The sequence below is a fragment of the Leuciscus leuciscus genome (assembly GCF_965113295.1).
Source record: "Leuciscus leuciscus genome assembly, chromosome: 9".
Lineage (NCBI taxonomy): Eukaryota > Metazoa > Chordata > Actinopteri > Cypriniformes > Leuciscidae > Leuciscus > Leuciscus leuciscus.
Window position 1 is genome coordinate 39,789,467 of NC_138733.1, and position 25,962 is coordinate 39,815,428.

Sequence of the window (25,962 nt, forward strand, 5' to 3'; positions counted from 1 at the left end):
TATGGCAACAACTGAACCCTGCTGAAAAAAACAGCATTGCTGGTCACCAGCATAAGGTACGTTCTTCATGCTGGGACCTGCGTGGGACCACTAGACCAGCTCTAACCAGCATAAACCAGCCTGGAACAACATGGCATTCATGCTGCGTTATGCTGGATTTTCAGCAAAGCAAATGAGATGTTCGAGTCAACATGAAACACTGATTTCTGTAAACTGATGGATCGACACAGCTATGGGGTTATACGTTATTATGGGGACAAAATGTCTGAAATCCTTGTGTGAAGGAACAGGAAAACAGCTTATAAATCATACTGTGATGTTTGTTTGTTTTTTTATGTAAAAATGCAGGAAGTTGTGTGTGATGGGCAGGTTTAGGGGTAGAGTTAGTGTAAGGGGAGAGAATATACAGTTTGTACAGTATAAAAAACATTATGTCAATGGTAGAGTTCCCATTAAACATAAAAACCAATGTGTGTGTGCGTACGTGTGTGTGTCTGTGTGTGTGTGACTGTTTACGGTTACCTTATCCACACTCGGCGCACTGTACTCTATCACGTATCCCTGCAGTTGGCCGTTCATCTTTCCAGAAGGTTCGGACCATCTCAGGAACACTTCTGTTCCGTTCACCTCAACCGTCACATTGTCTGGGGCCGAATCCGGAACTAAAACAAATAAAGCAACAAAAATAATCAGAACTGTGAGACAGGAAGAAATCCAACAGAACCAACACAGAACATCTACACTCTCACTGCTTATCAGTGGATAAGATGCTTAGATGCCCTATTTTCTGAGAGACTAGATCTGCGATCATGCTTTCATTTCATTTATAAAGTTTACACCCATTTGGCTAGGGGCTCATCTCTACAACATATGAGAGATATAGCTTTACTTAGGAGTTCATGTGTCCCAAGAGAGAGAGAGAGAGAGAGAGAGAGAGAGAGAGAGAGAGAGAGTCTTTACTGAAGAGAGAGAGAGAGAGAGAGAGAGAGAGAGAGTCTTTACTGAAGAGAGAGAGAGAGAGTCTTTACTGAAGAGAGAGAGAGAGAGAGAGAGAGAGAGAGAGAGAGCAGTGACAAAGGAAGACACTTACTACTAACGAATCACATATCATATGCAAGAATATAACAGACAAAATGTCATGTCTTTTTGTTTAGTTTTTTTTACATAGATGAACCCTCTGGTGCTCTTCACCTGTCGGTCAAAAATTACCTATTTTTTATTTTATTTCAGTGAAATGAATGTACTATTATTTTAGTTTGATAGTGTTTTTTATTTAATATTTAATATTTTTAGGGGATTCTATGGTACAAAATTATATTTTATATATTTTATATATATATATATATATATATATATATAAAATAAATAATTTATAATCCATTTATTCACTTTTGGATTATAGACCTGAAAATGGACTTTCCAACTTAAACTGTCGTGAATGTTGAATGCTGTCGAGCACAGACTGAAGTTGGATCTCTAAGAAGACACTTGGAAGATTATTGCTGAAGTGAAAATGCACAAAAATACTATTTTCAATTTTTATATGAAATATATATTTTCAAAAACACGTTACTCTAAAAATGCAAGAAAATCAAAGCATCACATTAGTGACACTTGTCCATCGCCAGCAGATTTAATGGCATGATCTCTATATTGATATATTAACTCATTATTATAACAATGCAAAAATAACTGTCTTGTGATGTGATCATGTGACAACAATGTGAAACATTGCACAAGGCCTAGTGTTGCACTCTTTCACATTTTTAAATGAATAGATAGTATAAGTGTTCTCTGCGGTATTCAGCAAGTAGTAAGATAGTGTTACAGTCTGAACATATTTACACTTTTGATATCAAAAGTGTAACAAAGAGCCTCTTTTACTTTTCTCTCGGTGTCTTTGTCAAACTCATTGCACTTCTGCCGTCTCTGTTTCTAATCCAGAGCAGCAGAAATAACACACACTGGCAACGGCCGCGGTAATGGGCTGGAAATAGCTCTGTCTGTGTGTGTGTGTGTGTGTTTGCCAACATCCCAGAACAGAATTCTCTTAAACTTCAGGCTCAAAACAAATCAAAACAGTTTCTTAGTATATTTTTTCTCCATTTCAGGTATGATATAAAGCTTTGTCACTTCACCCTGTAACTCCTCGTCCCTGCGCTGGAGACGTCGAGGATCATGGCGTGGCATTCGGATGATGTTATCAGGAGGAGTTTCACGTCTGATTGTTTCCACATGTGTCTCTGGCTCATGGCTGTGAAAATACACTTTTGGCAAAAGCGCTCTGCCTTCCTCTCCCATTTCTACAGCCTAACCTTCTCTCTCAATAACTTTCCTTTTGGGAATTCTTCTTTTAAATATCCAGTACGATCAAGCAGACAGTTCAAAGAAACCAGGATAAATAGAGGGAGAGGAAACTGGCCGTTACTAAAACTGGAAGGACCAGTAGGTATTGTTGGGGTTGTTGCAGTTTTGATCCTACTCTATTCATCACTTCTTAAAATGTAACCAGGCCATGTTTTACCAGTAAACCTCAGTCAGCACTGTGAAACTATGAGTCGAGTGTTTCGTTGAGCACATGTGCTGCGTTACACGGCCCGAACCTCAGTCTTAAAGCAATTAGTCACAGATTGCGTTGTTTACTGTTTGCGGTTGCACACGGTGTAAAATGTGCTTTCAGAAAGGTTTTCTTTGACTGTTCTCTCATGCAGACAGGGCTGTGTTTATAGGAAATACACCATGTACACACACTACAGAAAAATACTGCTTAATCCTGTTCTGTACACACACACTTCAGTGATTCACGAGAGTGACAATCACATTCTACAACTGAATTAACTCCCCAAATAATGCAGGTAGAGACAATCGCATTCACAAAAAAGGTATATACAGTGTGTACTGAACTGAACTGAACAACTAGTTGTTAATGCTGTATTTAAACAAGTATGGGCAAGAAAAACACAGGGAAAAAGGTGACTCATTCATGTTGTCAGATCTTGCCAAAAAAAGCCCATAATAAATCAAAACAAATCCAAATGCTTTATATTGAACATGAGACCAAAATGCCTCATAATAAGTGGAGATGGCAACACTTCAAGAAGCAGCCTTCAAAGCTCAAACAAATCATGAGCAGTCAATCTTCACAATTTCGGAAGTGATTGGTATTTCATAAACACACAGAACTTAATATTTAGGGGATTGACTCCCGTATTTAAATGCGGTTGTGTACATGGCCATAGTGTGGCAGACTGTCACTCGTAATATGTGGAGGACAGTGTTAGGGAATAACCAATAATAACTGACGTTAAATTGCATACATTTTCAGTAGCAAAATAATAATAACTCAGCATTTTTCAGGAACATTTTCAAGACACATTTTTCTAATAGCAAGATAATGAGGTAAACACTGCCGTTCATAACTTATAAGAATGTAAATGTGTACCTTGAAATGCAATGTAAGTCACTTTGGATAAAAGCGTCTGACAAATGCATGAATGTAAATGTGAATAACTGGTCCACTACTTTAGCTTGTGTACGTTTACAGCGTTTATAGCGTCTCCAGCACTGGTGGAGACGAGCAGATGTGATTATGATTATGTAAGTTCAGCTCACAGGTTTAAGTTAATCCGTTCAAACAGAAAGTGCCAAACCAAATTCGTTGGGATATCAGCGATCAGCTTTGTTTTCTCTCTCTCTCTCTCTCTCTCTCTCTCTCTCTCTCTCTCTCTCTCTCTCTCTCTCTCTCTCTCTCTCTCTCTCTCTCTCTCTCTCTCTCTCTCTCATCCCTTGGGCAATGTGGGACTCTGGGAAACTAGCAAAGAGTATGTTTTTTCTTCCTCACAAACCCCCTCCTCTTTTTTCCTGTCCTATCCATCACAGCATTCCTCTGCCCCATTCACTTTTCCCACAGTGTGTGCATGTCTGTATTTCATATACAGGGGAGGGGGGGGGGTGGCAAGAATAAATCAAAGGTCATGTGAGGTCAGGGCAGATGAGACTGGGGCCGCTACATGAAACGGGGGAGGGACAGAAACCAATGTAGCGTGTTTGGGAAAGCAGGAAATTCTTTCTTGAAGAGAATTTGTAGGATTAGTAGAGCAAGAGATTAAAAAAAAATATTGCTCAGAGTTTGCTCTTTTTTGTAAGCTCAAGTGAGATGGTGTTGTTCTCAGTTAAGTATTAACTTTGTCTGAGATGTTTCTTTTAAAGGTGCATTGCGCAACTTTTCATGTTAAAAATACCCGTTTTTCTAACCCATACATGCTTAAACAATTGCCTGATGGGCTGAATGAGCCCTTCTCTGATCACTGCGATTGTCTCTATAATCCTGTACAGTAAAATAAATAAGAGGGATTCGGGTCGGAATTTGAGACTGGGCGTGACGTCATGCGCGTTCACGGCACGCTCACCTGGCTATGTCTGGCAGGTTTGTGTATTCGCCGCCATTCTCCGTAGAAGATGGATTCTAAGAGACCGGCTTGTAGTTCATTTCAAACACCAACGCAAACTCCATGTAAGATAAAAAAAAGAAAACTTTTGTTGTTGCAGTTTCGCTTGCCGCCAGAGGGGGCATAGTTCTGCAAAAAACTCAGAGACTTGCGCAATGCACCTTTAAAATGTCAAAATAGGAAAATTCAAATTGACACAAATGAATATTTGTTGACACACAAGGGTTAGTTCACCCAAAATAAAAATAATTCTGTCGCCATTTACTTTCCCACACATCCATGAGAACATTGTTCAACACACATACACACTTCTAATGTGGTAAATGGAGGCGTGTGTCGCGTGTGTCACGCAAGAACGGTGTGTATGTGCTGTGTCACAAATTAAATCTGTTCATCATATAAAGTGACCGTGTCTCTTCAGAAGACTTGGTTTAAACCACTCCATTCATATGGATTACTTTTACTGTGTTTTTATGAACTATTTGAAGCCTGAAGATTTTGGTTGCATGGACTTTCAATGGATGGGAAAAACTATCAGAAAATATAAAAAATACCAGAGGTCTTATGGATCTGCTGTGCAAATATGTATACTGCAGTATATGATATCACACATTTGTAACGTGGTATATACCAACAGATAACCCACATCTAATTTGTGATTTGTCTTGTAGGGAGAAAGATTGAGAAAAGCAGAACAGAGGGACAGCAAGAGAGGTGCTAAAGAAAAGCTTTGAGTCTGCCACTAACAACCAAAAACAACACCACACCTACACACACATATAAACACACATAACACAGTACAGCTGTACACGACCAAAAACCAATCCTGGAAAAAATGAAACATTTCCTTCTCTCCTCAATTATTCCTGTCTCTCACCCGTCCCACATACTGACACAGCGCTGACGTAAATTATACACTGGAGATTGAAAAGTCGAATAAAAGTAAATATGGTTAAGCAGAAGACATAGAGAAAGAGAATCACAAGTAAGACCTTTTTAAAGACAACATGAGATGGCATTACAAACCCATTTTACGTCCATATATTGGATAATACGTGTCAGTGTTTGTATCACACTCCTTGTCAACGGTGTTCTAGACCAGATGTGAGTGGACGCGGAGCCAAGAGTGTATTGTGTGTTGGAGCAAGTCATGGAAAAGCCGTAGTGGAGTTGGAGCGGAGTGATTATATAGAGCAGTGTTGGACAATTGCTGTCGCTCCACTCAGATGCTTGAAGCATCGACTTCTTCTAGAAGAAGTTCATTGCTACAGAACAAGTATACAACGTGGACAAATTTTGTATGAACTGTTAGTTACTCAACATTAACTTCACTCATAATTGTACTGGAGTACTGCACATAATCACGACTATGATTAACTGCAGCCTCGTTCCTATGGACAACTGGTTTCCAGTACAACGGCACACAAATGTCGGAAAACACATTGGAAAGGATGCATTTTACTATGCATTACCTATGCACAACTAAACCTATGATGTGTATTAGGAACACACAGTCAAACTCTGATTTCACGAGTTCACACTTACAAATTAGATAGAGTAAAAGAGTATGGTTATTTGGCGTGCTCTCCGGGGGGGGGGGGGGGGGGACACACACAAATGAGTGTCGAGGAACGGAGGTGAGTCGGCTGTATATAGTATGATTGGGTAGATCATTGTAACGTGCTCCTCCCAAACTTTGTTAATAAAACATCATTTCGTTTTGATGTTCACAACTGGAATGTAATTGGTACTAGGGCTGTCACTTTTGAGAAAAATCTAATTCGAACGGGTATCAAATATCAAGCAATGTATTCGAATATATTCGAATATCTACAAGCTACCTAAAAATAAAAAATAAAAACACTGTAACGGAGATTCAATCACAAATTTATTAACAGTCTGATAGTCATAAACAGGACTCAAGCCATAGCCTGTCTGAAAATTTTTAATAATTAATCTATATGAAATGAAGTGCCACTATGCATAGCATATCACAAAATTAGGCTAAAGTTACATGGAAAAAAAGGTGCTGACTGGTTGTGCAGGAAAGTATTCAGTCATACGATGTTGGACGCCTGGCGTGTCTCTGACTCCGCTGCCTCATTTGGATGGTAACTCGACAGGTGAGTGCGAAGACTGGATGTAGTAAACCGTTTTTTGCAAATCCGGCAAACTCCCTTATCTTTAAGAGTTACTTTACCATCTACGGTGTAGAACCCAAAATATTTCCAGACACTACTTTTTAGATGAGTTGGGGTCGTTATTGTCCGCTCAGGCTGGTCGTGCGTTATCTTCCATTTTCAAAACAGGGTGGCTATTGGCTATTATTCGCTTTATTTGGTCATGGGCCCACGCTACAATACGTTTAGAGCGCCCACTACTGGATGAGATGGCAAACAATAAAATAAAAAAACAAACGGTCTGATCATAGACTGTAATAAATGCGCTATATGGCACTTTAAAAACTGAATAGTTTATTTATAGTTTGATTACTGATTTTTCACGTCATGTTCGAATGCATATTCGAATATCGAATTAAAAGTGACAGCCCTAATTGGTACTATTGCTACCTGGATAGTAAGGATATTATATTGAGAGCTAATTGAGCATTTTAGCTGAAGTGTCCTGCTTTCCAGTGAAACAACAGCCCATGTGTCTCTTCTAGAGCTTCAGATGAGACTTCAGCAGTAGCTCAGACTGTGCTCAGATTTCCCAAGTCTATGATCAAAAGTCGGATATATGAATGTGATCATTTCTCATCAAATTCCTTGAAAAAAAGTCCTTGAACTATGCTCTCCACATTCATTTCATAGCTTTCAAATGTCACCAAATGATACTGCAAGGATTCTGACTGTTTTCAGACAGGCTTCCCGAACGTCTGTTACTGGTCAGGTAAACCGATCGCTCCACCTCAAAGTTACGGCATTGAGCTGATGTTGCTGTGATGGGCTGGCTGGAATGATCAAACAAACAGATCAATGTTGTGGTAGTGCTAAAAAGTTCAGCTGTTTACATTTGATGAAATAAGCAATAATGGCTATTTATTGTTGTCTCTTGGTTTTAAGCTGGGATATGAAAAAGTATTCTAACACACAAAAATAACACACATCTCTTTTAAATAAAGGAGTCAAAACGAAATGAACAAATGAAAGAGCAATCGCTGAGGAATAGTGTTTTCCAGGAGCTTGAAGGAAATTCTTCTTGTGCTTGCATTAACTCGCCAGCGGCCTCATTTATAAAGCGTGCGTATGCACAGATTCGAACTAAAATCCATGCCATCGTTCATAATTTATATAAGCAGTCTTTGACGTGGAAAAGGGCTTAGTGCCATGTCAGGGTCTGGACATACTTGGTATTTGGAAATCTAAGGAATTCTCGCCGTTCTCAAGTAAAGGGTTTGGACGTTGACTGCTGCTCTTTAACATGTTAATGACATTAATCAGGCAATCTGAAACCATTCAGCTGCGCACAATTTTTATAAATCATTTGCAAATGATAGATTTGACATCCGGAAGAGAGGCGTATGCATGTTGTTTGTGTGTACGTTTGTTCTCCGCATCACACGAACGCACACTTGAGAAATGATCGTAAGATCAAACGTAGGATAGTTTATATGCAACATGTAATAAATAAGGCCCCATGTCTTCATTTCTTTCTGTCTGTGTGTATTAAAGCTGAACTCTCAGCCTCTCATTTCATAATGCCAATTTATGGAAAGTACCCAACACCCACATGCCCACCTCACTCTCTCTTCTACAAACACTCCTTCAACTATAATCTGGCATGGAAAAACTTACTACAGCTCAAGTACAGTTACGGCTGACGGAGAGCCAGAGCCAGAGCAGAAAACACACATCAAAACCTGTACATTCACAGACACAGTCTTCAGGACCATGTGCACATTATGGAACGGCATTTTAGTCATTCCTATGTGTTTTCCCGATGGATTCCAAGTACTCTGGGCTCATCCCTAATGTACATTAGCACATACACCTCTTCATTCATGTCTGTCTCTCTCAGTCCCTGCTCTTCCCGTCCTGACAGTTTCCATGCCAAACAGCGTTCAGTGTTTAGCGGACACAGACCTCACACATCCAGCTACTGTAAACACACTTAAGCTCTACTGACTCCAGCAGAAGACTGCACTGTAACACTGTAATCTGAACACGAGTACGGCTTGTTCTTTCTCTCAAACGTGCTTACCTCCTTCGCTGGTGCTGATGGGAACCCATGCCGTCCAGTTGGAGACACCCTGACTGCTCTGGCAGGCCATCCTGAAATCATACTGGCTGAACGCTTCCAGATCTGAGATCAGACGGCTGGTGTCTGGTGCGCTGACCTTCTGGTTGTAGATCAGCTGATCAGAGTCTTCACCAGAAGCTTTAACCTGGAAGGTATTAGATTTTAACAATAAGATGATTTTTAGTGCCATCTTTAACACTTGAATTTTTTTTTTTATTAAACATATAAAAACTTTGCCCAACACCAAAATGCAATAAATGTTTGTTTGTAAAAAAAAATCATTTTCGTTTTTCACAAATCGCGGATATGCAAAATATTTAAGGAATGAAAATCTGTTTGATTCACTCAACAACACTCTCACGTGGTTAGTTTGCTAAATGGACATCCTACGACAATGGAAATGTGTGGACACACACTGGGAACAAGCCACTAATTACTTGAGGGAAATGTGTGACATTCACTTTCTGTTCAGGGCAAAGAAGAAGCGACCTCTATCACTTCTCCTTTCCCCAGGTTCCTGTGCTAGTGTCAGTGTGAACAGAAGAGTTTCAGGATTAAATACGCAAATACCTTACACGTTTGTTCTGTGTAAACACACAATTATGTCACATTCCTTGTTGGTACACGTGTAAACCTAATCATTTTCCAGTGCATGTGTAACATATGTAACATACAGTTATTTGTTTTGATGTTATGTTGCTGTATCTTTCACGGAAAGAATAACACAGTTGTGTTAAGCCTGGGACACGCCAAGCGGATGATCGGCTTATAAGCTTTAATGTGTGCTTTACGTACAAGCTTTATATATATATATATATATACAGTACAGGCCAACAGTTTGGACACATTACTATTTTTAATGTTTTTGAGAGAAGTTTCTTCTGCTCATCAAGCCTGCATTTATTTGATCAAAAACACAGAAAAAAATGTAATATTGTGATATATTAGTACAATTAAAAAAAAAAAAAAAAAATGTCCGTGATGCAAAGCTGAATTTTCAGGATCATTACTCCAGTCTATCACATGATCCTTTAGAAATCATTCTAATATGATGATTCATTATCAAAGTTGGAAACAGTTCTGCTGCTTAATATTTTTTCATAACCTGTGATACTTTTTAAGGATACTTTGATGAATAAGTATATAAAAAAATAAAATAAAAAAAATACAAAATAAAAAGAAGCAAATGTTTTAAAAATAGAAATCTTTTGTAACAACAATATACACTACTGGTCAGTCAGTCAGTATTTTTTTTTTCTTTTTTTGAAATAAATCAATACTCTTATTCAGCAAGGATGTGTTAAATTGATAAAAAGTGATAGTAAAGAAGATTTATATTATTAGAAAATATTTTATTTTTATTTTGAATAAATGCAGTTCTTTTTAACCTTTTATTCATCAAATATATTAGGCAGCAGAACTGTGTCCAACACTCATAATAAATCAGAATATTAGAATGATTTCTAAAGGATCATGTGACAGACTGGAGTAATGATCCTGAAAATTCAGCTTTGCATCACAGAAATAAATGATAATTTAAAGTATAATAAATTGAAAACTAATTATTTTAAATTGCAATAATATATCACAATATTATATTTTTTTCTGTATTTTTGATCAAATAAATGCAGGCTTGATGAGCAGAAGAAACTTCTTTCAAAAACAATAAAAATAGTAATGTGTCCAAACTTTTGGCCTGTACTGTATATATATATATATATATATATATATATATATATATATATATATATATATATATATATATATACATATATTTTTTTTTATAATGTAAAATATTTGAAAAATACTGAATTTTTTTAACAATCAAGCATGAAAACATATTCTAGTACACCCCAAAAACTAAATCAAGACTTCGTGCAAGGGCATAATAGGACCCCTTTAACATTCCTCATAATCATGCAGCCATCTTCCTGAGCGGGTCTCGGCACACTCCTAGTTATCACACACACACACACACACACACACACACACACACACACACACACACACACACACATCTTCAATAAAGTCATCTCCAGCTGGACACACGCTGCTGGCACAGCAGGACACATGAAAACACCTCACTCAGCAGGAGAAACATGCTGCCGATGCAAAGCCTCAAAACATCAAACTTCCCTCATAACCAACCACCTACCTAGAGTTATACTGCCTCAAATCGTTCTCGGCTGTAGGAATCACAGAGAAGAAAGAAAGCCTGGGCTTTATAAATCAACAAAAGCTGTATTTGCATGACTAAAAATGATTACAAGAATTCCATAGAATTCAAGATGCATGCAAGTTCAAGCCAGAAACACAACACAACACAACACAACACAATACCAGTGAATCTCACGGAAACTGTCAAGAAATTACATTTTAAAAATAAATAAATGTTTATATATGTTGCATAGAAAAATTATTATATATGTCGCATAATATTTTGCACAAAGAAAACTATATTAAGGTTACAGTATGTGCACATAATTCTGGAATAAGCAAATCTTGCTTCCCAATTCTCAGTCATGTAAAATGAAAAGCAAGCGACGTCAGAGTAGTTTGTGCACCATTATTGCTTTTTTACAGTAAGAAAATTTGGATAAAATGTGCCTAATTGGCATGAAAATATTTTCACAGTTAAAAAAAAATCTTACTTATTAAAATTATTATATTTATACAGTATAATTAATATTTTCACAATGGATATAGTGATTACATATGTCACGCATACACACACACACATACATATATCAATATATAAATCTAAAAATGCATGTATACACAACATGTGTCTCCTTGTTTCTATTTTTCTCAGATTCTCTGAGGCTGTGTTAAAAACCTCACATGAAAACAAGCTTCAAACGTGTGGCTACCAAAGAGCGATACAACCGGAAGAACATAAGCTGGACAAAATGTGTATAAAGTTGATTGTGTTATGTATTCTGGGTGAATGAAAGAACCGACTGGTGATTGAATCAGTGCTGCGGTACGAAAGGGAAGATTTGTCATAGCACTCAAAGCTCAATGCAGAGGTTGTTCTTCCTGATTATCTTGAAGGGCTTCATTCTGGAGTGAGGAGTCACACGTGAGTCAGGACTCAGTGATTCAGAGAGAGTCGATGAAAGAGCACTGCTGGTTACTGACTCACACGGCTGCTGAATTCCCCTACGATGGGTTAGATTAACTCTGTCCAGACCAGACCGGACATATTTCTGTATTTGAGCTGAATGATATCTCTATATGCTTAGAGATGCATGTTTCTTAAATGTGTTCATTTTATTGGAAAGGTTCACAGATGGACATTACAATAATTTGACTGTGGCCAAATGTATTATCATGCACCTTCTTGTTTGTCTTTGATTTTTTTTATTTATATTATATGGCAAAAGATTGTTTAGTTGAACTCACAATATGATATTATTGCGAGACCCCAAGACATATGATACTGTAAAAAGTAAAAAAAACATTTTTACTGTTGATTAAAATGCAAAATTTGGTATTAAATTGTGGGTGTAAATGAATTGGCTTGGACTTGGTGCTGGAAACCCAATGCACAGGACAATGGTGACTCAAATATTCATGATTATGAAGCTGAAAATTATTTTAGATGAATGTGCTTGCACTCTGTCACTGACTAGATATATTTAAAATAATGTAGTTTAATGTAGTACTGACACTAAAACTCTTTTCTCACACAGTCATTTTTATTTTGGGTGAACTACACAATACATATCATCACTATCCACGATACATATTGTTGCATTTTTGTTTTGAGATATATTGTGACACGCTATATTATTATACCTCTATTAGTTAAGCAATGAATTACTTCACACTGGTACTGTATATGGACATGTTCATAACTAAATAAATAAATCTGTATTGCGTCAGTCGAGCTATGTTAAACTTCTCTGGCATTTCCATTGTTCCTCTTTTTTTTTTTTATTATCCTTCAGTTTCCTCAGGTTAGTGTGTTTCGTCTCAGTTTGCAGCGTTCGGTTCTGTAGATTTGGGGAACCAGAGGAGGGACGAAGGCTCAGACACAAGAGCCTGCTTTTATTAGAACCAGGCACTTTGGGGTGGTGCTCAAGCCAAGGGGAGTGTATGACACACACACACACACACACACACACACACACACACACACACGTCCTACCAGGGCCCCAGAACATAGGGGGAACTGGGCCTCAAAAGTGAGTCGTACAGGGCCTCTTTTAAAGTGTGAAATGTGATCCTGTAGTCTCCAGCGTGATTAAGCAGCGTGTGTATGTGGGTACAAGGGTTCTGACTCACATTTGTGGAACAAAACAAACACATCACAGGCTTGTCAAAGTCAAACGACACAACAGTTTGAAACACACACTCACTCACTCATTCTGTGATCGATCTACTGAAAGAAAGTTTCTGAAGGTACCTGAACAAAGCAGAGGCTGATGGGATAGATTCCTCCAAAGCCCATGCGCCAAGACAGACGGATACTGGAATTAGTGACATCTTCGGCTTTAATGTCATGGGGCTGGGAAGGGAGGACTAGACAGAAAGATCAAAGATAGATATATAACATTTGTTGCCCAAAAAAAAAAAAATAGCTCAAATAAATTTGTGTTCGCACATTTTGTCCACATTCAGACTGCAGGTAAAATATGCTCATATTTTTGCTCATATGTGACTGAGATCAACTTTTTCATAAGAGTGTGAGATAAAGCTCTGACATTTACACAGCCTCCGTCTGAACAGTCATCTCGGGATTCTTGTGACTTTCACATCACGTATCGTCATTCATCACAATTCGGCATGATTTTACATACCGGTAGCTGTTTGTTCACAGTGAGCTGAGTTACAACGAGAGCTCTATACAAGCCAACCTTGAGGAGTCGTATCGTAAATAATTACATTGTCCCTCACTTCCAACTCGTCCTCAAACTCACCAGTTTCACTGTCTCCCACATCACCTTATAAATGAAATGTACTATGTATGTTTTAGCTTATTGCAGCATTAAATATTACTGGAATCAGTTATGGCTCACGACTCTCGTGCGGTGAGAGAGCCATGAGCTGTCTTCCACACTGTCTTGGCTGACCACTCGTGAACGGCAGGTAAAACAGGGCCTAGAAGCACATTAAAGCACCCTCACTTCAGGACGTCCCACTTACCGGTCACAGTGCCCGTGCCGGACGATGCCACACCTTTACGATTGTGCGCCTCACAGGAGAAAGAGCTGGTTTTATTCAGACCTGTTGAGGAGTGAAACAACATGAGAAAGCTGACACTAAAATCTGCAAAGTTGGGTTACACTTCATTTTCTGTTGATTAGAAGTAATGTTGCACTTACATGTCAACTAACTATCTTTCAGTGGAGTATTAGTGGACTGTTAGGTTTGGGTTAGTAGAATAAGTTGACATGTAGTTGCAAAGTTACTTATAGTCAGTAGATTGTCTGTTGTGGAGCATCAAAATAAACAGTTATTAAGCATTATACTCTAATAATACTAATTAGAGTTAGTTGACATGTAGTTGCAACATTACTTTAGTCAACAGATCGTCTAAAGTGTTACCCACAGTTGTGTTGGCTTGTGGTTGTGGTTGAGTTTCAGAATGTGTTTGTTGGTTAAAAACTAGAAAAAATAAAAAATAAAAAAATATATATAAAAAATAAAAAGATCTGATTTGAAAAGAGCTACTTCTGCTTTAAGGAAAACACCGAGGAGAGGAGAGCGCATACACACACACACACACACACACTGCACATGCTCACATTCACAGAAACATGTCAAATGAAGGCTCTCTTTCTCACACAGAGCATTCTTCACACTTTCAGAGAAAATAACGCTTATGTGTGTCATTCAGGAACACTATGTGTCCATTGATGAAAGGCCACAGAAGTTCAATATCAAGGGTCACTTAGAGAGAGAGAGAGAGAGAGAGAGAGAGAGAGAGAGAGAGAGAGAGAGAGAGAGAGATCAGCACAAGACACATCTAGTTTCACCTCGTTCTATTTCCTTCCCCAAAACACAATCTGTTTTCATCAGCACAGATTGAAGGAAAACAAGTCTTATTTTAAACCCATAAGTTACTCAACTAATAACCATGTTTTTGCCATATCATACAAACCTGGAAGAGGGTCATTGCATTATAATACACTTTCCCACAATACAAATGACCTTTCCACGACAAAAGACAAAATGATCACATTTAAGCATGCAGCCAATTTTGCAAAAAGAAATCAAATACAAAGTGGAGTGCCTTTGCAAAACGTGTGGTAGTGATGATAGGGTATTGTGGGCATTTGCTATGTGTTTATTAAGGTGTTGTGTATGACTATCAGCAGATTTATTTGTGTGTGTTTTTTCTTTCTTGTTTTATTATCTGTTAGGCCGAAATCCTAATTGCCTGGAAATGTAATAGCATACAGTACTTAATGTTGCTTTATCAAACCCCAGACCATAAGTATATGGTAATAGTAATGTTGCTCGCCTTAGCAAACAGCACTGAATGCTTTACGAAGTGTTAAATGTTCTCTCTGAGGATTGTCCTGACCGACTGAAGGAATGTTATGGACGGAAAGAACCGCCATTTTAGTTTATGAAATTCTTGAATGAGCGGTGAGTCAGTGTGTGTGTGTGTGGTGTGTGTGTGTGTGTGTGTGTGTGTGTGTGTGTGGTGTGTGTGTGTGTGAGTGGCAAGCAGAAGTGTTTCATTCCAAAGATGTGAATGCACAACTAATGGTCAGTTATCCATGATGAGTCAAAGCCTCCCCTCTCTCTCTCCCTATCTCTCTCCCTCTCACTCTCTCTCTCTCTCTCTCTCTCTCTCTCTCTCTCTCCTCTCTCTCTCTCTCTCTCTCTCTCTCTCTCTCTCTCCTCTCCCTCTCTCTCTCTCCCTCTCTCTCTCTCTCTCTCTCTCTCCTCTCTCTCTCTCTCTCTTCAGCTCAGTACAGCTGGAACAACAACACAGGCTGTATGTGGCACTCTGCTGTGGCAGGTTTTTCAAAGGCCTCCTCCTCTTCTTCCTCCTCCTTCTCCTCTTTTTCCCCCTCCACCCTTTCTTCCTGTCCGGCCTTCCCTCTCATCTCCTGCTGCTCTTTCACCAGTAAGCAAAGGCCAGCGTCTCAAAGGATGATTCCCATTTGGAAAACAGCCAGACAGGCCGCCTGCTACAAAGAGTGTGTGTGTGTGTGTGTGTGTGTGTGTGTGTGCGCGAGAGAGAAACTGGTCTTAAAGAAAGAATGTCTTAAAGAAAGAAATAGATGACTAACTTGTAATATTAGTCTAAGCAGTTTATTCAAAAGGCCTCAGGTATCTGGATATGGCTTAGGTATCTCCGTCAAGTCTAGGGGAATTTCTTCACACTACAGGATGGGTAACGCACCAAAGTTTAATACTTAGGGTCAGATTTACTAAACAGGGCAGATTAGCGTGAGAGTGCTGATGGGAGAGGAAAGTTCAGAGCGTGATCTACTGACGACACGCATATGAAAGAACACAGACACTGCCGGATCATTTCCAGAATGACCAACACAATCTATCAGTTAGCATCTGGTTTAAGACATGCTAGTTTGGGGTGGTAAATAATGGCGCAAACACCAGTAGGCTACATTGACGAGCGCAAACCTTAGTAATCATTCATTTAAATACTCTCCTCCTATAAATTGTGTCTGAAAGGGAAACTCCTACAAATGCTTATGCAATAAGATCAGCTGCAAAAATAACCCTATCCACGCCTTTTCACAAATGTTTCACTGCTTGTCTTTAGTAAATCCTGACAGTAGTTTTTTAACCCCAAATTTTAGTTTTTAACACAAAATATTCCCATATATTTTTGTTACGTAAGGGTAGTGTTTATAACACTGGCAAACACCACTAATAATAGCAGCAAATAATTATAGTGTATGGTGTTACCACATCATTATTTATTATTGAAGTGAGAAGAGTTACATGTCAGCGCTGTCCAGGGAAACCTTGTATGTCTACGTGTTTTGTCCGTCATTAGTGTGAGCACATCTATAAGTGTAATGCAGTGTGTTTTCATCAACTTACAGGTTACAGTGTGTATAGTATCTATGTGAGCCTTAAGTTTTTCCAGCTATGACCAGTGTTAGGGTAACGCATTACAAGTAATTTGAGTTAAGTAATCAGATTACTTTTTTCCAGTAACTAGTAAAGTAACGCATTATTTTTAATTGTATAACAAAATACCTGTTACTTTTTCAAATAAGCAACTCAAGTCACTTTGTTTTCCCATTTATTGACTGTCCTGTCCCCATGTTGAGAGAAATCAGGAGTAAGGGCAGAGGCGTTTTGTGCGCTGTGTGTACATGTTTACAGTAGTTCTGGATTAATGTGAGCATTCACTCATCTCACTGCACAAAAAACTGATCCAGTATTCCACAAAATGAATAAAAACAGTGAATATGACGAAAACCTGCAATAATTAAATATGTTAAATTACACAAATATATGTTATCTCATTTTATTAACCAATGTCTCTGCAGCTGTCCTTTGATGATCCAATTCAACCTTATAAATAAGCAAACATTATTTTAGATAAACATTACATTTGTGTTTTTTAGATTTTTACTTAAGTATAATTGTTGAACTTTTCCTGTGTAATATTCTTCTACAATCCAGAATGGCAGCACAGCTAAAGTTTTGTTTGAGCTGCGCCCTCTACTGCACAGGTGTGAATCTGCGTTTCATTCAGCCTGAGGCTTAATTGTTTTTTTGCCATTAAAAACATACAAGCAAGCCCAGCCCAGATGAGAAGAAGTAATGCAATTGTAATGCATTACTTTCCCCAACACTGGCTATGACTAGACAGCAAATGCTAGCCTAAAGGCGGCCGCACACCGGACGCGCAGCTCAGCTCAGCGCCGCGCCACGTCTAGGACAACTCTCACCTGAAAATCCGATAACATCAGCAATTTTCGGATTTCTGTAAATAAATATAAAACTAAATGTATATTGCAGCACATGGTGAAGTCCGTATATACATTAACTACGATTTGAGACACATAAATGTAAATTTAATATAAAACTATGTAAATGGCGCTCTGTGGCGCGGCAGGATTTTGAAGACGGTCCTGAGCCGCTGCGGACAGACGGCGAAAGGCGCCGCCGGTGTGTGTACTCTCATAGAGAATAATGTGTTCGAATTTAAAAGACGTGGCGCTGCGCGGCGCGCCGCCGAGCTGCGCGTCCGGTGTGCGACCCCCTTAAGACGCTCGTCTCTGTTCCTCAAGTACATGAAAAATGTGCCTTTATATGCACAGTAGCCTATTTATGTAAAGAAAATGCTTTACCAGTTCTATATTTACCCTTGCATTGTTGGTGCAGAAACTGCTCAAACTGTCTGTGGCACGTCATTCAAAACAGAGGTGGAGCTTCGAGGTTTAGTCAACATTTCATTGGTTAATTATTTGCAAAACTCACAGACAGACATCAAGGGTGATCAATAAGCATTGATTATGAAAAAAAAGACGAGATATAGGAACACAAGGTTTCCGCCAGACAGCGACAAGGAATTTGTTGTTAGGAAAGCCAAGTTGTAAATAACAGTATACAGTTATCAAGATAGATAAATACCTGAGAGGTTGAGTGTTGAGGGCGACAGTGATATCGGGTCATCCAGGTTATTGAGAGGAGCCCCGTCCTGTAGCCAGATGACCCGCACAGGTTCAGGAGGACCATGAGCCTCACAGTGCAGACTCAGCCCTACATTAGCCACTACTGACAAATGGTGCGGTTCCACTGAGAAATGAGGGAGACCTGAGGAAGAAAATAGAGAGATTGAAAATCTATAAATGTATCAAAATAATGTGCAATAGAGGAGTTCCCAACAGTACAGTCTATTGTTAGTCTCAACCCAGGCCAGACTCCCAAAGCTTGTTTCCACCTCTCTGCACATATATTCCCATCACAAAGCCCATGTGAATTTAAAGATAACATTGTATTTTAAGTAACATACACTAAAGAAAGATAATACCTTCTACTTGGATGTGCCCCTCATTGGATAATGTCTCCTCTGAATCGAAGTAAACCGCACACTGATAGGAGCCCATATCTGAGAGCGTTACCTCCTCTATCCTGTAAGCAGAAAGTGGATGCTTTTCATCTGACATTGTAGTCACATTTTGATGTATTCATTTGGCAAACACTTTTCTCTCAAAGTAAATTTCAGAGCTTAGAAAGGTTTCAGTTTGATCAGTACGTGTGTTCATTGGGGATCGGACCCATGAGCTGTTGTACCAATCAGCTTTAGAGAAAGCACAAGGTTGTTTTAAAAAGAAAACTTTTTATATGTGGGCTGGGTATTATCAATGTTGGAGGTTACAGGTAATGAAATTTGATGTAATGAGATTACATTCAGAAGTAGCAAGTAAAGTAATATATTACTTTTAGAATTTAATAAATAATACCCTAGTTGCTTTTTCTAATAAGAAAAATATATTGTAATTTTTCTGTGTACTGTAACTATCATGTTACTGTCCAAAAATTCAGGATTTAACGAAATTCAGTCCTTTTATCAGGCATTAATGCAATAATACGCAACACGCTAGTAATAAAAGTAATGGTGCCAACACCAATCATGGACAGAGGAAACAGAAAACCCAATTCACTTGAATGGCAGTGTAAATGTCCAAAAGAAGCAGATATGCACGGTAAAGACGGCATTCCTACTTGAGTTCACTGATAACCAGCCAGCTGTTTTCATCTACGGGGACCTGCATCTGGTTGAGCTCAGCTAAGTCCAGCGGTTTTCCCTCCCTCAGCCAGATCACGTCCAGCGGTCCATGGTCCACCCGGTCTCCTCGCAGGATGCACTGAACCTCCACTGCCTTCCCCAGAGAGGAAGTCACATTCCCAGGGCTCTCCACGAAACTCAGCCCTGCGCAGTGTAGGAAGACCATGGAAAAATCATTAAGTCAGAGGTAAAGTCAAGTCCATCACTTCAGCTTACACAACCTGTGTTAGTTTTGAAGAGTAGATAAATTAAGCAAATCTTAGGTAATTTGAAAGATAGTGCTAAATAATTGCCACGGCAAGACTTTTACATGGTGCTCCAAAGTACGTCAAAGCACTACAATGGTAAATGACCACAAAAACATGGTGCTGTTTTGGACATGCAATTTGCTGATGTTTGAAGAGCTGGTTATCATATTGAAAGGGTTCATCCATCAGAAGATACAAAAAATCATCATGACTTTATTAAAAAAAAACTAGCTGTTTACAATTCCTGAAGAAAACGTTGCGCGGTTCTTGCTAGGGTCATTGGTATGCGACGGCTAATGTGTTGTAAGTATTTTTAGGCTGTTTCTCTGTGGGGCTCAGTGTTTCCCGGCCCTGGTCCTTATCTAGCACACCTATCTTGTAGTGTCACCGATAAGCTGAATCAGGTGTGTTGAGTCCAGGACATGGGCTAAAAACCACCCTTCTTCTTAGGGGTTACTATGAGTTCACCCCAAAGTGTCAATGCTATGGCTCAGGCCCTTCCATTTAAGTCTAAGTTGTTGTTTTTTTACCTCGTTGTCTCTCAATCCAAGTGAACATCACACAAACTTATCAGACAAACCTCCTTTTCAATGCCAGTGGGGTATGTCTGTGAACTGATTTTGTAGGCAAGGCATTCAAAAACACAACAAAATAAGGCGGTAAGACTGCAAATCAGCTCTCTGTCACACATCAGCTTGGCCACGGTGGTCCACTTTCCACTGGCTCCATGCATGCCCATCTGCCTGAAGAACTGGAATGTTTTAAATTCTTTTGTCAGCATGGAGTGGATAACAAGCTCTGCAGCTGAAGCCTGAGAGATACCAGAGGCATGTAATCCAGCCAGATCCATGTAGTTTAGCTTCGGATGATGCAACTCATTCCGAATTCCTTCCGGCTTAACTCTTTCCCCGCCAGCGATTTAAAAAAAAAAGTTGCCAGAAACCGCTTTTTGATCATTTTCACCAAATTTTCGTGGCCCCCAGAATATTTTGATGTATGAATATCTGAACATGCAGTATATCAAAAAGAAAAAACAGACCCTCTGCTTAAAAAAAATAAAAAAATAAATCATTCTAGCTTCATGCATTCATTTTTTATCAACATTTGAATGTGGGTATGAGTTTCATAAAAAAAGCAACATCTGGATCAGATTCAGAACGATGATCAAACACAGATGGAGTAGATCGAGTTCATCAACACCCTCAAAGCTTCACAGTCCTAGAGCTCGTCCTGGGTCGACATTTCGTTCAGTAACATTACGCTATTTTGATTTATATGCTGTTTAATGTTGATGATCGCGTTATTTTACATATGCATCTGCTTACATTTTGATCCGGAGATTCAACGCTCTTTCAGAAGATGTGTAATAGCGCCCCCTACCGTATAACAGTGAAAACACGGAAAGCTAGAAATTTTCGTCAATCGCGGGGAAAGTGTTAATAACTCAAGTTTTGGATTTTCAAAGCTGCCAGACACTGCCCTGACCCTTAACCTTTGACCCTATGACAATTATTTCACCCAGTCGGATATGGCATCCAAAGCACTAACACAATCATCCTTCTTCTATGTGGGCCTACTTTCTCAACAACAAGAAAAAGGACCGACTTTCGGAAACTTCGGCCCACTCTTCACATTCAGGCGCACACTCAACAGAAACACAAAATGTACAAATTTGAGTTAAAGGATTTTTTTTTTTTTGTTGTTTAACATTCCTTACAATGCATCTGGAGTCTGTTCAAATATGAATGGGCTGAACAACATGTTGACACAGTGAATCTTTCATGGAAGGTTTAGGAGAGCACACACACACACACACACACACACACACACACACACACACACACACACACACACACTCAGAGATGCGAGTCCCAAGTTGATGTTTAAAATGAGGCCCACTAAACCCTCCTGTCATAGCTAGTTTTTATATATATTGCTATAGCCTAGTGGCTTTTAGCTCCACTAGTTCTTTTTACCATCTCTCCTTTTATGATGGCCTGAAAGTGGGCAGTCAACTCTAACCTCAACTCTTTATGTGTGCATGCAGCTTCCTTTTAGATATGAATGTTTAAACTCATCCTTTCTACTTTTCCTGATGTTGCATATTTTTTCGAAAGAAACTGTTTGTTCATCAAGAAGAAACTTCTGTATTCTTGACTATTCAACAAGAATAATCTTTCCAGTGAGAACAGATTGTATTGTGAAAAGTATCCTGTATATGACAGTTCTGCAATGATCAGTTGAGTTTGTCAAAATTGTATCTTTTAGTCCATGACATATCTGTTAGGTTTAAGGCTATAAACTATATGTAATCTATACACAGTGTACTCCTAAAAGTTGACAAAATGAATGAAATAAGCAAGAAAATAGGGCCAATTTTGATTTCATTTTGACTTGCATTTTTCATTATAGCACTTCCTCCATAACACTATATTGTACAGTCTTGTAAAATGTCATGGTGTTTCAGTAAAAACCTGTCAAAGACAACTACTAACCTGCAGGAGAGCACCCCTCTCCATTACCGGCCCAGTCTAACACAAATATCTTTTTCTTTCCTCCTTTATGTTTTCACTTGTCCGCCAAACTCAGTCTCCTCCCGTGGATTTCTATTCCATTCTTCATTCAATTCATCCCCTCATCCGTCCCTTTGCCCCAAACCCAATCCATCATTTCCCCTGTCTGATTCAGCATGGCCCCTGAGTCACATTCTTTCTGAAATCCCTCACCGGTCCCCACTTCCCCACATTATCCACGCTGCATGTTTAGGCTGCCCGTCTTCACAGTCTGGGAGATTTGATGGGAGAGTCTGACAAGTGTCCGATCTGCCAGACTCAGATTCTTCGCTCAATTTGACAGCACACATAAGGGCCACTCATAGACAACTTGAAACAACTCTAAGTTTGTATCTGGTAAACACTCAAACCCATTATCTTGTGCAAGACAGTGTTGCAATCAACTTTTACAGATCCTGAGGAAAAATGTAAATGATGCTTGATTGTGTAAAAGTCACACATGATGCAGTGTGGTTGCTAGGATGGCTAGTTGCTAATGTCTTGCAATGTTATTGTTAGGGTGTTGTTAGGGTGTGGTTTCAAAAGAGCCCACCCTCAAGTCTATAAGATATTCTTGTCTCAAGATATACCTCAGGCCCCTCGATCCTTCAATGTAGGAATTAGCTTTGCTCTGTCAGATGAAAACAGACCCATTGTTTTGAAAATTTAAACAATTATAATAATATCACACAAACTTCTAAAACTAGCCACTGAGCAAAACCGGTGTGACATAAATAGAGAAAATTGCATAGCCTACATGAGTTCAGAGTGAACTAAATAGGCCTATGTTGTCAAGCATCTTTCACTGTTTATTTGTTTCTGTCATCAATGACATGACATATGAGATCTAAAAGATCCTGTATGGACCCCAAAAAGCTTTTGGACACTTTAGTCACAATATCTTTTCTTGAAACTGTATTAATTTGTCTGAATTGCAATTATTTGCATTTTCCTTTGGCCATTTTTAGTGACTAAAACGTTCCCCTCAAGTTCACAGTCACACTGCAAAACCACATATGTAGACATGTAGTTTATATTTAACAACGAACATGTTCAAATAAAAAGCCTCACAATACGTTATCTTCATCCTTAACTCTTGTTTTCTAGTGCAATGACATTCAAACATGTTTAAAGACTAACTATAGTGTCCGAATAATTTTTCAGACCACTGTTTAACGTTTACCCAACTAATATTAAATCAGGGTGAAGCTCAGGAAACCTTTGAAACGTTAATGCATTGACTTGGAAAAGTTTTGAATCCACAAATCTCGTACCTGACACATGCTCCGCGGACCCGAGGCGAAACATTAGCAAGAGTAACAGAGTGAAAAGGTTCGACCCGGTCATTCTTTTGTCTGGTTTCGGGTTCGGTGTCGTGTGGGACTCAGATCGCATCATCCTCATCGCATCGCTCCAGCGCTTCAACTTCCCACAGATGAGCGATTCTGGCAGATTCCTTATTCAACTTCAAAAAGTTTCAGAAGAAAAAACAGAGGAAAACTCGAATCCTCAAGTTCAAAATAGAAGCTGTCAGGTCGTCCCCAAAATTGTCATCAAAATCTGTTTCTTTATTTTTTTTTTTTTTTTTTTTAAAGCTAAAAAAGTTTTAGTAATCCTGAACGTGAAGTAAGCTATTGAAGCGCGTGAAGCCAAAACCAAAAAAGCGCTCCAGAGTTTTCCAACCAGTCAGAGTTGTTATTTTTGGAATCACGACGCGTATTTTTGTCAGAATTTCCCTTTGCCTCCAAAACTCTCTCCCATCAGGACGCCTTTATTCCCCTTCAGACAAACTCACATTCCTCCACTCAACTTTTGTCCATTCTGTCTTTCTCCTCCCCTCCTCCTCCTCCTCCATCTCGCCCTCCCTCTCAGTGCTCCAATACACAACAACCCCCTTCACCTATAGCAGACTCGACTAAACCTACAGACACACTAAATCTACTTTAAATCTTACTGAGATTGTCTAAGGGTGAGTCGTTTTATGTAATGACTAAAGTTAAAGTTTGGCTGAAAGATAGTCCACACTCTAGGCAAATTATCACTATAAATCCCACAAGTTATTTTATAGTTTTAATGATTTTAATAGTACTCAAATGTGTTAGACAGTAATCTGATCTAGTGATCTACCCGAAACAAACTTTGTTGCATTATTTTCCTGTTATCACTGTGAAACAGTCAGTATTGTAAAAAGCAGAGCGCTATATAAATAAAGGTGACTTGACTTGCACACTTGACTTGACTAATAATAATACATCATCTAATCTGGTTGTGTATATTAGTGTAAAACCTGTTCAATCTATTTAGAGAAAATATTCCAAAAATTCATGAATCACTTTTAGAATATGATGTTTTGATGATCTTTGCTCAAGTGAGGACATTTAAACTTCAATCACACTACTTTGTGTGTCTCTGTGTGTATAATCTCTTGTTTTCTAGTTTGTTATGTCGCTCTCATGGTTATGTCTGCGGGTGAGAGAGTACAGCATGTTCATACAGGGCTCGGGAAAGATGATAAATATGGGTGAAGTTTGTTTGGGCGAACTCGGGGAGAGTGTAAGATAGGTGGGCTTCACGCACCCTTCATGAATAATTGATTCCTACTTTTTCCCATGAAAACGCATGGGATTGTTGTTGCGCTCTCAGGTTGTTTTGGATGGAGAGTTCTCTGGCCCTTTAAGAGGAGGTTGAGGGGTCCGTGCAGTGTTCCCAGGGTCTTTAATGGAGACAGAACCCATCTGAGAAAGACCCCATTGTGTCCTTGCTTTTCAAAAGAAACCAAGGAATCAAGCTCTCTCTCTCTCTCTCTCTCTCTCTCTCTCTCTCTCTCTCTCACACACACACAGACATACACACACAAATACACAGACAGAGACAGGAAAGATAAAGGAGGCAGAAAGTATCAAACATGTTCTTAAAAGAATGAGAAGGGGGAAAAATGCAAAAACACAGAGGAGATGAGGAGACTTTGTCTTGGCAGACAGAGAGGGCTAGTGTGGGTTGGTTAGGTTTATATGAGGGAACTTTAAGCACTGATTAAACTGCCTCACTAAACTTGTCAAACAGGTTAGACCAGGTCTACATCAAATCACGATGACAATCATGTCATTAAAAAAATAGGTTGCAAAGAAAAACTAACCGCAGAACTGCAGAAACGACTCAACTGTTCATGTTTTTGTAATTCAGCTTTGGAATTAATTCTTGTGAAAAACAGTTTGTATCAAACAATCGATCATATACTAGAGCTCAACTATTTGGATGGCCTAGAGAGTCAGTGTGAGGGACAGCTGATTTGGGACAACTGATGGAATGCTCTCTAACTTCCTTTCATTTCAAAATTTTTTTTAAACATAAAAAAAAAAAAAAGAGTGTTCATCAGAGACCCAAGGACTTTTATTGCACTTGAACCACGAATGTACAAAAAAATTTTTTTAATGGATTCGAGGAGTTTTGTGGTTGAAATTTAAAAGAGTAACAATTCCTTCCTTTGCGGATCAATTTGACCCCTTTAGGAATGAATGGAATGCGAGAAATGCTTCAGTACACATAGAAAAACCTAAAAATGCTCAAAATTCAAACTAAAAATGCTCAAACTTTCAATATATATATATATATATATATATATATATATATATATATATATATATATATATATATATATATATATAAATTATTATTATTATTATTATTATTATTTTATAATGTGTATGTGTGCATCTGAATGCATACTGAAGGAA

At 38.7% G+C, this 25,962-nt stretch overlaps 1 protein-coding gene across 1 annotated transcript in view; it reads right to left on the bottom strand.

Annotated features, from left to right (window-relative positions):
• The window catches only part of axl (AXL receptor tyrosine kinase), a 45,643-nt gene extending 21,586 nt beyond the window's left edge, over positions 1–24,057 (bottom strand). Inside the window, exons 1-8 of the mRNA XM_082181116.1 lie at positions 23,503–24,057; positions 19,365–19,572; positions 18,670–18,770; positions 18,270–18,452; positions 13,842–13,922; positions 13,102–13,217; positions 8,652–8,835; positions 523–662 (exon numbers count right to left, since the gene is read on the bottom strand). Coding sequence (XP_082037242.1) covers positions 523–662; positions 8,652–8,835; positions 13,102–13,217; positions 13,842–13,922; positions 18,270–18,452; positions 18,670–18,770; positions 19,365–19,572; positions 23,503–23,632 — 1,143 coding nt within the window. The 5' untranslated portion in view covers positions 23,633–24,057. The remainder of the gene's footprint in view (positions 1–522; positions 663–8,651; positions 8,836–13,101; positions 13,218–13,841; positions 13,923–18,269; positions 18,453–18,669; positions 18,771–19,364; positions 19,573–23,502) is intronic.
• Between the last annotated feature and the right edge of the window lie 1,905 nt (positions 24,058–25,962).